The sequence below is a fragment of the Cyanistes caeruleus genome, chromosome 2 (assembly GCF_971803275.1).
Source record: "Cyanistes caeruleus chromosome 2, bCyaCae1.hap1.1, whole genome shotgun sequence".
NCBI classification, from domain to species: Eukaryota; Metazoa; Chordata; class Aves; order Passeriformes; family Paridae; genus Cyanistes; species Cyanistes caeruleus.
Genome location: NC_141702.1, coordinates 100198017 through 100213395, shown reverse-complemented (window position 1 = coordinate 100213395; position 15379 = coordinate 100198017). Strand labels below are relative to the sequence as shown.

At 40.1% G+C, this 15379-nt stretch overlaps 1 protein-coding gene across 43 annotated transcripts in view; it reads left to right on the top strand.

Moving 5' to 3' along the window:
* The window catches only part of ESRRG (estrogen related receptor gamma), a 392986-nt gene that overhangs the window by 61884 nt on the left and 315723 nt on the right, over window positions 1-15379 (top strand). For 8 of the 43 annotated variants that reach the window (XM_086878721.1, XM_086878722.1, XM_086878720.1 and 5 more), the window contains one exon: window positions 9219-9302. The exons of 23 other annotated variants lie outside the window; for them this stretch is intronic. Coding sequence is in view for 2 of the 20 variants with exons in the window: in XM_086878674.1 (XP_086734800.1) it covers window positions 8016-8134; window positions 9219-9302 (203 nt within the window). In the remaining 18 variants the exon portion in view is untranslated. Of the gene's footprint in view, window positions 1-1365; window positions 1426-2155; window positions 2200-8015; window positions 8135-8298; window positions 8526-9218; window positions 9303-15379 lie in introns of those variants that run through there. 12 more of the 43 variants (XM_086878707.1, XM_086878692.1, XM_086878711.1 and 9 more) reach the window with 5 other exon arrangements.

Here is a 15379-nt window from a genome sequence, read left to right as displayed (position 1 = left end):
AATCTGGGAACCTTTGTATTAATTTCTTTTGCTAGCTGTGTACATATGAGCAGCTTGCCATTTGCATATGTGAATCTTGTCATAACAATTTTGGGAAGTGATTTGTTAATAATCAAGTTCTCAGAACAGCTCTAAATCAGTAATTGATGTAGGTCTGGATAAAGCAAGCCTTCCGCCTGCCTATTTTGTGGAGCATTTTTGGCAAGTTTCAAGCTAGTGTGAAAACTAGCCATCAGAATAAAATTTAGGACAGCTGGGATGCTTTGCAGTGAAGACTTTTGGCTCCACAGTTCAAATAATCACAATAGCAGCTCAATTTAGCCTTTGGCTGGGTAGGTTTGGCAGGGCACAATGAAAAATAATTATTTCATGGCCTGCTTATTTGTCCCTTAACAAATAAACTCTCTGACCTATGCAGGCTTATGTAAATATGCTGCCGTATGTGGGGTTGTAGAACACTGTCATGTCCCCGTTTGGAAATATGTTTTATTTGCCCTCGTGTTACAAACTTTTTTTAGAGTTCTGTTTTGGAAGCAAAGAAAGGGATAGGATATATCAGATACTGAATCTCAGACAGCCAGGCACAGAGTCTAAAAAGCCATCTAACAGTCTTTTTTTTCTGAAAACACATCCATTAGTATGCAGTGTTTTCACTGCTGTAATAATAAGAGCAATCATGATACGAGCAAGTCCGTCTCTTCGCAGCCTTCCCACGCGGGATGGAGAATGACAGCTCCTAAAGCATTTGGATATTTGCCTGAATGTGTGCTGCTTAGCTAACAGCAGTTCAACTTGCTCTCCATCTTATGGCTTCCTGGATATCCTTCTCAATTTTTTCAGTGACAGCTTAAAATGTGAGATATGGAGGGGGGAGATAAAAGCTTAGTGAAAGGCTTTTTGTGTGTGTATTTAAGGGGAAGTTTTATTACACTTGATGATGGAGGGATGTGCCACACTATTTTCTGTTCCCACCATTTTAGTATTTGCACTTTCTGTTGTAGTGGCAGCAGCCAATCCATAACATTGTCTTTCTGCTTCCCCTTCTGGAGGGGGGAAAATGCACACAAGAATAGGGATCAATGGTTTTGTCTTCTGGCACCACCATTTTGGTTGTGCAGCAGTAAAGGAAAGCCTTTTGCCCAAAGAGCTGAAAGATGTCTCTAGAGCGTCTGCCGTTGCACACTCACGCGCAGACACACGCACACTTGCACAGGCTCTGGCTGAGGTGGCTATGATCTGTTTTTAATAGTGGCACTTCTTCTCGAAGTGTCATTTAAAAAAACATCAGCAGTCATGTCATGCATCGGGATGAATTTCTAAATGTAAATGAGATTCTCTCAGTAATTTATTTACATTTGTTTTCAGCACAACAAATGAGACATCACGTAGCTTCATAATTTCCCATGACCGAGTCACCAGCATGAGGTGTGTAATTTACCCTGATTTAAGATGCTTATCTAGAGGTTCTTGCAACAATACCTGGTGGGCTCTTTTGTACTACTTTTTGCTGGCTTTTAACCCATATACTTCACCTCCTTCTCTGTATTTTCAGTTAAAAAGAAGTATAAATGTGTCTGCTTCTTGAGGCCTTTTTCCAGTAGAGCTGAGAGGGATGGCTTTGTTGCCTTTGTTTAGTACGTTATTTTCCCTGCCATTCCCTTCTCATTTGGTAAAAGTCATCGAGGGTTTCCAGAATGTATCTCCATTTACATTATGATGATGCAGGAAAGCAATGCTGATTGTGGACATTTCTGATGGAAAAATGTTTGCCCAGAAATGAAACAGTGCAGTGGGAAGCATCCTGCAGTCATTTGTTCTCCCCTCTTCTCGGCTGAAATACTAAATCTTAGGCCTGGTCTTGTCTCTAATACTGGCTTTAAGTTTCTGATCTGCCGGTAGCTGAAATGATACTTTGCTTGAGATGGGATGTGAACGCCAGTTTTCAAATTATGTGAACACAGTCATGTATTACAAAACTCATTTATTTTAAGCCTGTAGTTGGACCATTTAGATGTCTAACTACTTGCTTAAGTATTTCAGGTAGGTAGATGATTAAAGGTGCAATGTACCATGCATACAATTTTGTACCTCTTATCTTGCAGACCTGGTTACGGCTTGAGTAAAAATCAGGGCAATGGCTTTTGCTATTTTACAGGTTATCAGCACAGGAGAACTGAGATACTTTGGTGAAAGTTACTGGTAAGTCCAAAAGTGGTACAAAATGCTGTAGTTTGGGGATGTTACAGTGCAAAAATACTGTACATCTTCATGGAGATCTGCAGGATTAACCCTGTGTGGGTGATCTTTTCCTCACAGGGAGGGAGCATGACATTTCTTTGTGTTAATTTCCAAAGCTAAAATCAGTGCCTTCCTATAAAATGAATAAGCATATTCCAAAAAATAATAGATTTGGACTGGTTTTTAATGTGCATTGTACATACTAGGTCTCAGTTGATTTAATTTTGGCCTGCTGGCCATTTCCTTAACATTGCATGGGTCTAGCACCAAATTATGCTGATGGCCTGTCTATCACCAAATTATTTACAGAACTGCGGTTAAATTATAGAAATCTTCCAGACAAGCAGTGCTCTGGGCAAATTATTTCATCAAAGTTATTTTCCATGGTATACTTAAGCAAAAGCTTACAGGAACAACATTAATCTTTTTTTGGTATGTGATTATGCAGACGTGGTAACAGCCCCTTTTTTAGAAATAGCTTCCTACCTGGGAAAACAGAAGGAAACCATGATATGAAAATTAGTTCTCTCTATGCTATCCTTGGTTTGAAGCAAATGTTTTATGTCAGGGAAACACAGAACTGAGGCCAGCAGTAGGATGGCCATTTCTGCACACTGTCAGCTCCTTCCAGGTCTTGGGAAATTTTCTTTCTGTAGACTTTTAACTGTACCCTTCCCTGAATTTGTAAAATCAGGTACTGCAGAAACAGGTCAGCTGGCTGTACTAGTTCTCCATCACATCAAGGCCCAGTGGGCACTGCCCACTTTTCCAGAGAAGAACATTTGTGTATCTGAAGGCAGTATATGGCATCGTCTGCATTACCCCCATCTAGCAAGATCTGAGCTGCTGTATGATTATGAAACATACAAAGAGAATATAAATCCTAAAAGCAGCCCTAACTCCCTATTGTAATTGGCACCCTTTCAGACTCTGTTCCAGGGTTTAGAAATATAGTCGGGGTAGAACATCTATATTTGGGTTTATATGTAATGGTCATACCTACTGGTTCACTTGGAAAAATGTTGGCATAGATCACTATTTAAGGACCTTGGGTGCAGCATTTATGTTTAGCTCAGTATTTTTTATCACTGAATATTTTTTTTTAGTATTCCATGTTGCCGTGTTTGCACTGTGAGACAAGAATGCCTCCCCAGCCTCTGCGCGGTTGTGCGCTTTTTGTTGAACGAATATAGAAATTCAGGTTTTAAACTGACTCCCATGAATAAATTCTTCTGGGAAAACAGGTGCTAAAAATCTGTGGTTTTCAGACCTCTCTCTGCCCACGTACTTAGGTTCAGACTCAGCCATGTGTCGATGTCAGACTGGAATGGGACCTCTGTGCTCAGGGCCCAGGATGTGGAGAACCATGCATGTGTGAGCAAGAGTGGCAGAGTCAGGAACTTTAGCATGAGAGCTAAAGGCTTTTGCAAGATGAACATCTGATTTAACTTGATTTCTGTCTGGTGTTGGGTGGTGGTTGCAGTTATGTGGGACCACATGTGGGGAACCCCCCTTGGCAGCTCACCCAGGGGGACTCAGAGGCAGCTGAGAGGTGACACTCTGATAACTGGGGTTTCATGTGTTGTTCGAGGGTTTCTTGTTGTTTTGTTGGTTTTTTTTTTGATTGGCAGAATGTGAATATATGTGAAAGCTGGATCTCCTTTACTTGTGATCCTCATCAGATGCAAATCTCATTAAGAGTCTCCTTAATTTAGAAATGCTTATAAAGACAGGAAGATACTTAAAGCTGGCTGTGTCAACAAAATGGAGGATTTATGCTCTTGGGGCCCTAGATGGTCATTGCTGCACAGATACTGAGAATTAAGCTTCTACAAAACCCTAGAAGCTCCCAATTGTATTTCTCACCAGTTCTTTACTCCCCCAGTTATAATCCATATCCCACTTATTGCTAGAGTCAACAGTCTAATGGTAACAAAAAATACAACCTTTCATCATCTATTGATTTTCAGTCTTTAAAAACTGACAATAAGCTATTTTTTGTCCAATTCCTCAATAAATAGGAACATTTATTGGTTTTTCAGTTTTACTGTATTACATTAGAATATATTTTACTGCATAGAGTGGGTAATGTAGCATCAGGAGAGATGTTTACATTCAGCAAGTAACTTTTGAAACTGCATAGCTCAACTGAGATATGTAAACAAATTTGTAATACTAGTTTAATTTAGATTACAATGCAGAATACTCAGCCTGGAGCTCATTTTTCTATTTATTCCATTATGATCTTCTAACTAATGGAAGAGAATTGCCATAAAAAATAATTACAGTAAAGGTGAACATCTACTTTCTTCTCATATAAAATAATTACAGTAAAGGTGAACATCTACTTTCTTCTCTGTCTGAGCAAGAGGGAGGAATTTTGAGGTATAGTAGGCACTGTGATATTGGGGTTTATTTCCTAGAAATCCACCACTGACATTGTTGTATAGGTTGGGCAAGTCATAAATTCTGTCTGTGTGATACTGTGTCAAACGACACAGCACAAACATCATCTTTCTCACTGACCTCAGTTACCTGCTCTCCTCCTGAAAAAGGAGACAAATTAGGATATGATTTAGCTGTGGCAGAACTTGGGATGTAGATCCCGAGTTGCCTCCCCACTGCCACCTGCCTTCACAGCACAAGATCACCTGGTAGGTTTTTTTTCCTTTCCAGAACCTCTCAGGAGACACTGGAGATCAACAGTTGCCTGTTGCTTACTCTTGTGGTGATAAATGGCAGTTTGATGGTATTTTTATCTCTGCTATAAAACCAGTTTAAGCTTTTTTTAATTTATTTTTATTTTTTTATTAAGAAGCAGTTAATTTCTCTTTTGGTGACATTCAGTTCTACAGCCAAAGGCAGTAAGTGCTTAGATGTTTCCATTCGAGCACCAAAAAATCTGAGGTGAAAGTGCCTCTGCTGATGTGAGGATGTACAAAACAACCTCTGCTTTAAACCAGCTGTACCACTGTGCCACCAGCACTGACCTTTGCTGACCCAAGTGGTTCTCTGGCTTCAAGGCTATCAAAATGATCAACCAGGCAGGCTTCTCAGAAGTGAATGAAAACATTCACTTAGACAATGAAACATTTTCCTGAATACTCTGAACAGGAAGACACTTGTGACTTATGTTTCATAACCCTTTCACAGTAAGCAAAGAGGGAACCATTTGGGCAGAACACTTCCTTTTGGGTGTAATAGGTGTGATTCTCTGAGGCACTGGCCCTTTCTCATAAGCTGCTGTGGATCTTGCTGTCATCTCTGTCTTACAGGATCTGATGTACAAGGAGTTAATAGATATCCAGTGACCAAAGCCATTTATATTTCTCTTTATATACAGAAGTGAAGTGGAGCATGTAAAATTGGAAAGCAGAACCAAACCTGAAATTCTCTAACTTTATGACTAGTATGTGTGTTATTTTCCCATGATCTTTAATTACATTCTGTTCTGGAGGGGGGGAGAGGGGGAATGCTAATCTGGTACACCAACTGGGGGAAAAACAAACTGTTTTACAGGGAGTCTAGATGACAGCACACAGCAAATGCAAAATCTGACATTCATATGAAAGTGAGCTAAGCAAGACCATAGAAGAGAGGCAAAATGACTGCAGCAAGAGGAATGCAAGTGGTTTAAGGAAACCATGGTTTCTCTATTTATTGAAATAGCACAGCCGACCTTTAAGGTGGGACTGATACAATGTAGATTTTGTAGAGCAGCACCAAGAGAGATGGCTGTCATAAAGGGAATGTGTGATTGGATTCAGGTTCATGAGAAGCTAGGTTTAGAAGAGTATTGCCCTTCCCTCTTTGAACATATAATATAGTGAGGCATGTCTCATTGCACTCAATGGAAAGATGCTATTTTCAGGGCTGCTGTTTGCTGTGCTTGCTAATGAATTTCCAAGGGGTGTTAGAGCCTTGGATATTGACTGTAGAGATGCTTGCAGTCAGTTGGAAAAGATGTGACTGAACATGAAGCTTAGTTCTGCATGCATACAATCCTGCTCTCTGATTTTCCCTCAAGTTGTATATTCAATATCACTCTGCAATCATAAATAATTTGTAGAAGTCCAGCTGTGACTTAAGACTTCTCTACAAACAGCAGCCAGGGTACAAAGTCACGTGATACCCTTTTTCTTCTTTCACTGGCTAAAATAACCTTTAAAAAACTATTCCCACTTCCAGTCTAAACATTAATACCGACAAACTGGGTGGATGCTTTTGCTGGGGTACAGCACAAATAGTCTCTGCCCTGTTTCTTGGTCCTGATGTCTTCTTCATCCCCGTGGCTGGGAGCTGGGTCATAGCACACTGATGTGCTCTCCTGCACCATGGGGGATGAGTTTCTGTGCAGAAGCAAATGTCTTTGCTAAACAGCTTGCATTAGCAGCACTATGCACTTAGTATTTATTTGAGTAAGGGATGAGCAGACTGTTTAAAAACCACATTCCCAGGGTTGTTCTAGTGTCATGTTTGAAAGGAAATGGAGAGTCTGGCTTAAAGGTATCCTTTGTAAATAAAGGTTTAGGAACAGGTCTTACCTTGAGTCTTTCCACTCATGTTCATTAGCCTTCTATTCAAATGTCAGTGGATTTTTATTTTTTTTTCTTAGTGGATAGAATGTTCATTATTCTCTGTGAGGAGAAGGTGGGGAAGGTATGTTGTGTATCAGTTTAACACCTTTGAGTGGCATGTGAGGGCATGTCTCCTACTCTGAAGCACTGGTAACCCGTGAATAATCATGGAGCCAATGGGGCAGTATGTCTTATACCTCTCGGCATCAGCTGTGACTGGCGTGGATCCCTGAGGTGAGATCAAGGATGAAATGAACTCTTGTGTGCTTGGATGTGTGGATTATGAGCAGATCATCACTCAATGCCCATGTTGTTACCACATTCTGGGCAGTTTACCTCTAGCCAGCCCCAGGAGCAGTTGTAGCAGTGAGCTTTAATCTGCATTCCAATTTTAAATTTAACTTCTATATGAACCCTTAGAAAAAAAAAGTTTAATTGTGCTTTGAAATAGAAAATAAGTGAAAGGTGGAATGAGAGGTTGTAAAATAATCAAGATGCTTTTTTTCTCTTTGGTAGATGGTAGGAAGGAACAGGAGCATACTGTGACTCCACTCCTCTTGCTCATTGTTTTTTGATCCAGCCCATTACATACACAGTGGTTCCAACACCTTCAACCATTTCCTACCAGCTCTGTCACTCAGAAGCCAGACTTCACTCCCATACTTTTTAGCAGTGCTGTGGCTCAGGGCATTCCCTTGGGACATCATCTGCCCTTGCTGCTTCTTATCATTCTCAGCTGGAGAAAGCACACTCCACTTGCCATCCAAGCCCAATGGCACACTTAAGCTGTGTAAAGGCCACTTGACATCATTTACATTTTTCATTAGCCTTCTAAAGGAGTTTCTCAAAAGGTGCAGTGGCTTTTCTAGCTTTTGAACTCCTTTGGAAGACTGTAATAATTTTGGACTAGCAGTATACCAGTGGCCTATAATTGTTATGCAAAACATTGTCCAAACATAACATAACTAATTGCACAATTAAGATTGCTTTCTCCTCATCATCCCATTCATCATACTCTTCATTCACACCTATTAGTCAGCATCTGGCATTAACAAAGGCTGTATTTGTCACATTAATACATTCCTTTTGTAGTGAAAATGCCTTTTGTATATCTCTTTGATACTTGAGGGTCCTGCTAGCTTGTTCAGTAAGCCTGAAAACAGTGTCTAGAAAGCCTTGTAAGGTACATCCGTTTTTCAGATGTTTAATAGGAATGTAATGCAGTGGTACTCCGGGATACAAACAGCTACTCTCAGAGTTCAGAACAGGAACCTGATACAAGTCAGCAAAAGACCCCCTCTTTCCTTAATAACATTGAGGTAAGTAATACAGTGTTTTGCTATTTTTAAAAATCTGAGGCAAATAATGCAGAATAGCTTTTCTTCACAGCGGACATTTCAAGGTCATCAGTCCCGTTAGTCTGACGTAAAGCGCATAATCAGTTCCTTCTGATAGTCCACACCAGAACCAAGCAAACCAAACCAACTTGGAAAGTACAGGGGGTAGCAGGGGAAAGTCCAAGAATATCTGTGAATCAAAATGCAAGAAGTGGCCAGGTACCTTTACCAGTCAGACCTGCATGGAAGGTTTTGTGCTTGAAGGGGTTTGAGGGTCTGTTTGCCGCTCACATACAGACAGGGTGGGAGCGTCTGTGATTGGAAGCCTAAGAGGTCTGCAGCACCGTAATTCTTCTTGGGAAAAGGAAATGATGTAAGTTTCTACTTCTGGAATCTTTCCCCACTACTCTATAAATTTAAAGAAATAAAACACAAACAGAAAATTGATTTTTGAATGGCGGTGAATTATTGTCATTAGAGGAACTGTAGTTTTGTGTCAAGGGAAAAAAGCTTGGTGTCCTATATGCTACAGTGTACTATATGCTACTTTCTGAAGCATTACTTAATGTACCAGTCATTGCTGGGAACATGGAGTCCTTTTAATGCTAGTCAGGTAATATGTCATTCTCTCTGTAGAAACTCTGCAGCAGAGACATGAGTTATATACTGATGTAGTTATCAGAAGATCATGTGGTAGCACTAATGTGAGTCACTACAGTGGAGTTTGCCCCGTTTGAAATTTTTACATAATTAAAGTGAGTCATTGTCCAAATTCTGCCAAAGTACAGATGTCTTTAATTTAACATATGCAGTTCAGCTTGCATATGCTTTCCATAGGTGAACATCTTTTCCTTTGTGCACTACCCGGGTTAGCTCTGGTCTGGGAGATGTTCCCCTTTGCCATTCAATGTGCAGTGCTCCCACTGAAATCCATAGCAGCTTCAGAAAAAATACCTGGAACACCCAGACCTCTAATAGTCCTCTCCACTTTATGTTCTGCTGGTAATTCTTTAAGTACACATAGATAGATCAAAACAAGTGTCTTTTTGTTTCTGTTGTAACGAAGGATATGGCCCACATTTCCTGGTGAAATACCTTCTGCGGCTTGTGTGTCTGGAGCAAGGCAAAGACCAGGGAGAGGATCAAAAAGGTAAGGAAGGTTTCTTTAAGAGAAAGCAAGCTGGGCATGCTTAAATAAATATTGGATTTATAAAATTATACACTTCAAGATGGTGGATGGCTTAGTACTCAAGGGGAGTTAAACCAGGTTGTTTTAGCAGAGAACAAGACCACCCTCCATGCAGCTGGCTGAATCACCAATGTTTCTGAGGGTTTCACAAATCTGTGAAGATGCCTACTCTGAGTCATTTGGCTGAAAGGGCAATATCCCTTCCTTCCTTCCTTCCTTCCTTCCTTCCTTCCTTCCTTCCTTCCTTCCTTCCTTCCTTCCTTCCTTCCTTCCTTCCTTCCTTCCTTCCTTCCTTCCTTCCTTCCTTCCTTCCTTCCTTCCTTCCTTCCTTCCTTCCTTCCTTCCTTCCTTCCTTCCTTCCTTCCTTCCTTCCTTCCTTCCTTCCTTCCTTCCTTCCTTCCTTCCTTCCTTCCTTCCTTCCTTCCTTCCTTCCTTCCTTCCTTCCTTCCTTCCTTCCTTCCTTCCTTCCTTCCTTCCTTCCTTCCTTCCTTCCTTCCTTCCTTCCTTCCTTCCTTCCTTCCTTCCTTCCTTCCTTCCTTCCTTCCTTCCTTCCTTCCTTCCTTCCTTCCTTCCTTCCTTCCTTCCTTCCTTCCCTCCTTCCCTCCTTCCCTCCCTCCCTCCCTCCCTCCCTCCCTCCCTCTCTCTCCCTCTCTCTCCCTCTCTCTCCCTCTCTCTCTCTCTCTCTCTCTCTCTCTCTCTCTCTCTCTCTCTCTCTCTCTCTCTCTCTCTCTCTCTCTCTCTCTCTCTCTCTCTCTCTCTCTCTCTCTCTCTCTCTCTCTCTCTCTCTCTCTCTCTCTCTCTCTCTCTCTCTCTCTCTCTCTCTCTCTCTCTCTCTCTCTCTCTCGTGGCTACCCATCACATCCAGATGTAGCTTGTAGTTTTGCTGGGCAGAGAAGGAAAGAAAGGCTTATTTAGAAATGTTGGGAACTTTTCTGATTAATTAATGAGAGATAGAGAAAATGACTAATGCTGGTCTGCTAATTTCTGAGTCACTGGGTAAATGATATTTTTTCTTATTTGCCAATCCCTCAATAGGGACATTAAATAATGTTTACTGCTATAAATTCTTTCCTGGGAAGGGAAGGAGGTTGTGATACAGGAGAAACTTGTATATTTGATTTAAAAAGTCAGCTGTTCTCCTGAAGAAGGACTGCAGCCTTATGCAAGAGGGCATCATGCATACTGGTCCATCCAGAGAGTAGCCAGCCAAAGGGCCATAGGTTTCAAGCACCTTCTGAGAGTCCTGAAAGCTACCTTAGTAATTTACTGATGATGGAGATGAGAAATAAAATCTTCCTGTAGTCTCTCTCGCCATGCTGTCAGTTAATACTGCCAGCAAAGAGAGAAGGAAGTTCCCACACCTTCACCTTCACCTGCTGCAGAGAAAGGATTACGCAGGTAAGCAGTCCTGCGTTCCAAGTTAATAAACAGTCGGATTCAGGAGCATGTGATTTTTGATACCCTCAGTGCCTTCTCCCTGTTCCTGTTATATTTAAGTGTTCTGTCTTCTGTGGTTCGTGATCTCTGAGCTTGTTCTTCTTAACTTTTTTCCCCCAGTAAAAATCTTTGCGGCAAAAAAATAAAGCTGCATGGATGTGCCAGAATAGTGAAGCACAGTGTCCTAAATGATGTAACTCAGGTTTTGGGAGCAGGATAATTGCAGTAGTGTGATGCTTCTTTCAGAATAATTAGTCTTGCTGAGAACCAGGGTATAAAAGCCTGTTCAGAGCACAGTAATGAGGCAGTTACACCATTTCCAGTATTTGTGTGCCCCTGCATTGCACTGCAGATCAGAGCAGGCATGCCCACAGTGATGGTCAAGGAATGATTTCATCTTTGGAGCCCTGTGCCAGGACTGTGATACAAAATACGTGGGATTAATTCTAAAGGAAAGCAGCACTCATCTTCCATACTAAACCAGGGGGCCTTTGAGATCATTAAGAATAATTTTTTCAAAGGAGAGGTTTATGTTTCCGTTCATGGAGCCAAAGTCTGTTCTCATGCCCTGTTACTGCCTGGCACTTGCCCATCCAGGAATGAAATCTACTTCAGCTTTGTGCACTTGCAGATGTTGGGATTTCAATTTCAAAGTACAAACAACTCTAATATTAAAAAGACTATTTCCCTGGTGGGAATATGGGTTGCATGAGCTTTTTGACTTTTCTGTTTCATCTTTTGATCGTATGTGATATCACCTTTAGATCTCTATATCAATTTGGGTTTGTTTTTTTTTTTATTAGCACCACAGTGGACAAAATGTCAGTAGAAGTTAAAGTGGAAAGAGTCCTCAGAGAGATAAAGGTTGTCTTCCACTTTTCACTATATGGTTGACTCTGCTGCCCTTTTCTGTTGGGGTTTAGTCTACTGAGGCATTTCTTTGCTTAAGTTAAATTTACTTATCTGTTATATAAATAAGGGCTGGCCTTGGCCATTAGGTAAATCTACTCATGGAGGGAAAAGGGATTTTCTAGAGTGCCTGTGTGCCTTGCTGAGACATGTAGTTCAAAAACATCAGATAAGGTAACCTTCAACTGGTTTTCTGCAATGACTTTTGTCAATGAGCCTTAAAAGCATTGATATTTTCAAGCATTATAGCTGAAGAGTACTGCAATGTCCTTGAACTACCCACCAGCCAAAGAATGACATCTCCAAACTCAGCTGGTAAATTCCCATGTACTGTCATACTTACGACTGACTTTTTCTTTTTTCTCTGAGGCATCCAGCTAGAATTACCAGGACATTGGCTCTACCCAGTATGCAACACCAGACTGGTACCACTCTCAGGTGCTGCCTGGATTTGCTGTTGCCCTCAGAATATTTGCTTCTATATTGTACAGTGAGGATAATCCTTTGTTTAATTTTTTTTTTTAACATTTTGAAAAGAAAATAGGGGTCTCATTCAGGTCTTTCCATTTTTGCATGATAGTACAGTTGAACAACGTGTACATGTGTTAATTAAACATCCTGTCTTATCACTGTTTTGGTAAGTGTCCTGTAAATTTAATCACTACGACACCTCTGTACACATTACAATCCTTTTAAAGATCTAGAGAAAAATCCTGGTGGATTATTCAAAGCACTAAATCACACAGAATTACAGTAGTTATTAGAGGCATTAAAACCTCTGATAAGAAGCTTTATCATACATTTTTGGGGAAGCTTAATCTTTATCAGAGATGACTGTAAATAGAAGGGAACAGTAAAAAAAACTTAATAACAGTTTATTTTACAGTACATCAATAATCAGGTACTGTAATTACAGTATAGTTATATGTTTATTGCATAGTAAGTAAATACAGTTTATTAGTTTTCTTGCTTTTCTATTATTGCAATTACCTGCAAGACCTGAGCCAACAAGGGTCCTTATTGTATTTCCACTTACCCTGGGTTTGCACACACATACACGTATATGTATTACATATATGTTTGACTACTGCAGAGGAATTGAACCTGTTTACATGGAGGAAGAACAGGCAGTGGACATGCTAAAGATCTTTTCCACACGTACATTTATCTAGATTCAGAACTATAAATGAAGGGGATCCTATTTTAACTGTGGTTATATTTAGCTATCTAATTTTTTCTCATCTTTTTGGCATTGAAAAAGTTGTATTCTTAATTACTTAGATAAACCTCTCAGTTACAGACCTACTCAGTGTGTGGGTGTTTATATTTTATCTGTACATTATTTACCTCTGTACATCCACATCTGAATATAGATTAGATTAAGTCTCTGTTAATTGTACTTGAGCTGTGTGTGTGTGTGCATGCCTGTGTTTATGTATTTCCAGGAGTAACCCTGAAATGTTCTGTCATTTTGGGGTGTAGGCTAAGTATAGATAGCCAATTAGGTGTGACTTCTTCTAATTTAGTGATGTTTACAGTGTTGAGGGTTCTAGTTCATGTCAGTTACTGTGAAGCTGGCAGAAGAAATGTTCATGTATGATGTGATGAATGTGTAACACAAAATATAGCCCATGAGTGGGGTGGAGTGACTCCTGCTCCTCATGCCTCTGGTAGGAGCACAGCCATACCTCTAAGTGCAGATTTGGGCAGCACAGCCCAAATGAGCTGCAGAGAATTCGGTGAAAGTCCGAAGCAAATAAAAGGAGGGTGATAAAGAGTGAGGAAATGTGACCTGTCAGGACATACTGAAGATATTGGGGGTGCTTGGCCAGAAAAAGAAATGTCTGAGGGACAACATGGCAAAGGGCAGTGAGAATACAGAAGGCTGTGGGAACAGATAACCAGTAATTTATTCTTCTTGGTGAGAAATGGGAGGGTATGGGATGTAATTAGTTCAACAGGACCAAACAAAATTCACATTAGGTATTAGCAATAGCAATTAGCAATTAGCAATAACCTTCTAAAGCAGATAAAATTTGGGGTGTTGTGAAATTTCTTCTGTTAGAAATTCTTTGGAAACAGGCATAAATGGTTCTGCCTGGAGGCACACAGGGGGACAAAAAGCATCAAGACATCTTAACAGCACTCCTAGCCCAGTTTTCTGTACCTTGAACCATCTGTTTAAGAATCATGGTTGTGAGAAAGTGGTGTGTTCCCAGTTTGCTTGCCAGTGCATCAAAAGAAAAACAGGTGAATTGCTCATCTGAAATAAAACCTCTATCCAGTAAAAAGCCTCAGAAAGAATCAGCACCCACATGTGTCTGGTAAACTACTGAAACTTCATTTCTATCAAGATTTGAGGGCAGATGCTGCTCTGGCTGAAGCTGATGGCAGAAACTTCCCCTGGCAGTAGTGGAACCAATGTTAATTTATACCATAAAATCCCTGTTTGGCTGATTGTTTTCAACCAGTGATTGCACATGACAGGCATAGTTTATACTGCTTAATAATAAACTAGACAGTAAAATGTATTTAAACAAGTGTCAGTATATACTTAACCTACTCTTATTTTCCTTTTCTTATCCCTTCAATGGCATAAAATTTCAGGTAATGTATTTATTATCCAGTACTTGTTGATTGGGGGACTCCATGTTTAATTTTGAGGTGAAATAACTCAGATTTATTTTTTTTCCTAGTATGAAACAACTTTGAAATAACAATATAATTTTTACGATTATTCTGATTTTTTTCTACAACAAATTTTGCTTTTGTTTCTATAGTAGCTGGCATTTGTAGTAAACAGGGAAAGGCAATCACCCAGTGTGAGGGTGGTTTGCTTGCTATACCAAAATTCTTCTACAGAAGATGATGGTACTGGTATGTTAGATTTGGTTTGTACTATCCAGTACAGAAGTACAGGTAATTAAAGTGGGGGTTTTCTACTTGTTTTTTTGAACATATGACTGATGAATAAGTACTGAATTTCCAACTTTCAACCTGTACTACAAGATGTCCATGCTCTCAGCCACATGGAAAGTATGTTGCATCAAGCAATACTGTTAAACTTCCAAATGCTTTCCCTGTAGGACATGCTTCAAAGTGAGATTTCTGAAAAAAATTGTAATATCCTTTTAAGTACAGGTGATCCTCATGGACCCTTTTCCACTTAGCCCACCTTGCTTCCAATGGTGTGCAAAATGCCAGGCTGATGAGTAACATGGAAATGCTGCACTAGCAGGACAGAAAGGTTCAAGTCTTAATTTGGAGTTTTTTGGTTCCTTTGCAGGTATTTAACAGGAAACATGATTAAAAAGATGTTGCTGTTTATGGCTGAGGTCACTTGTATATAGTACACTGAGTGTGTTTACAGTGTTCATAATACTGCTGTGGGGTTTCATCTCCATTTCAGGAAGGGGTCTCCAGTGGTTTTCTGAACACAGTGAACAAAGGACTTTCTAAATTTCTTTTTAGACTTATGCTATTTCTAATGCTAAGGCTTTTAAAGATATGGTTTTCAAAAAAATTGTTTTGTTTTAGTAAACATTCTTTCTACAGAGGCACATTAGAGAGGAGAGGATAGGATTATTTAAAGGAGGGGAATTAATTGTGTCACTTCTATAGGCATTAGGCAAATTGCCTCACTTATAGTTAAGAGGTAGCATGGGAGTATTTAAGTATAGGGTACCTGCAAT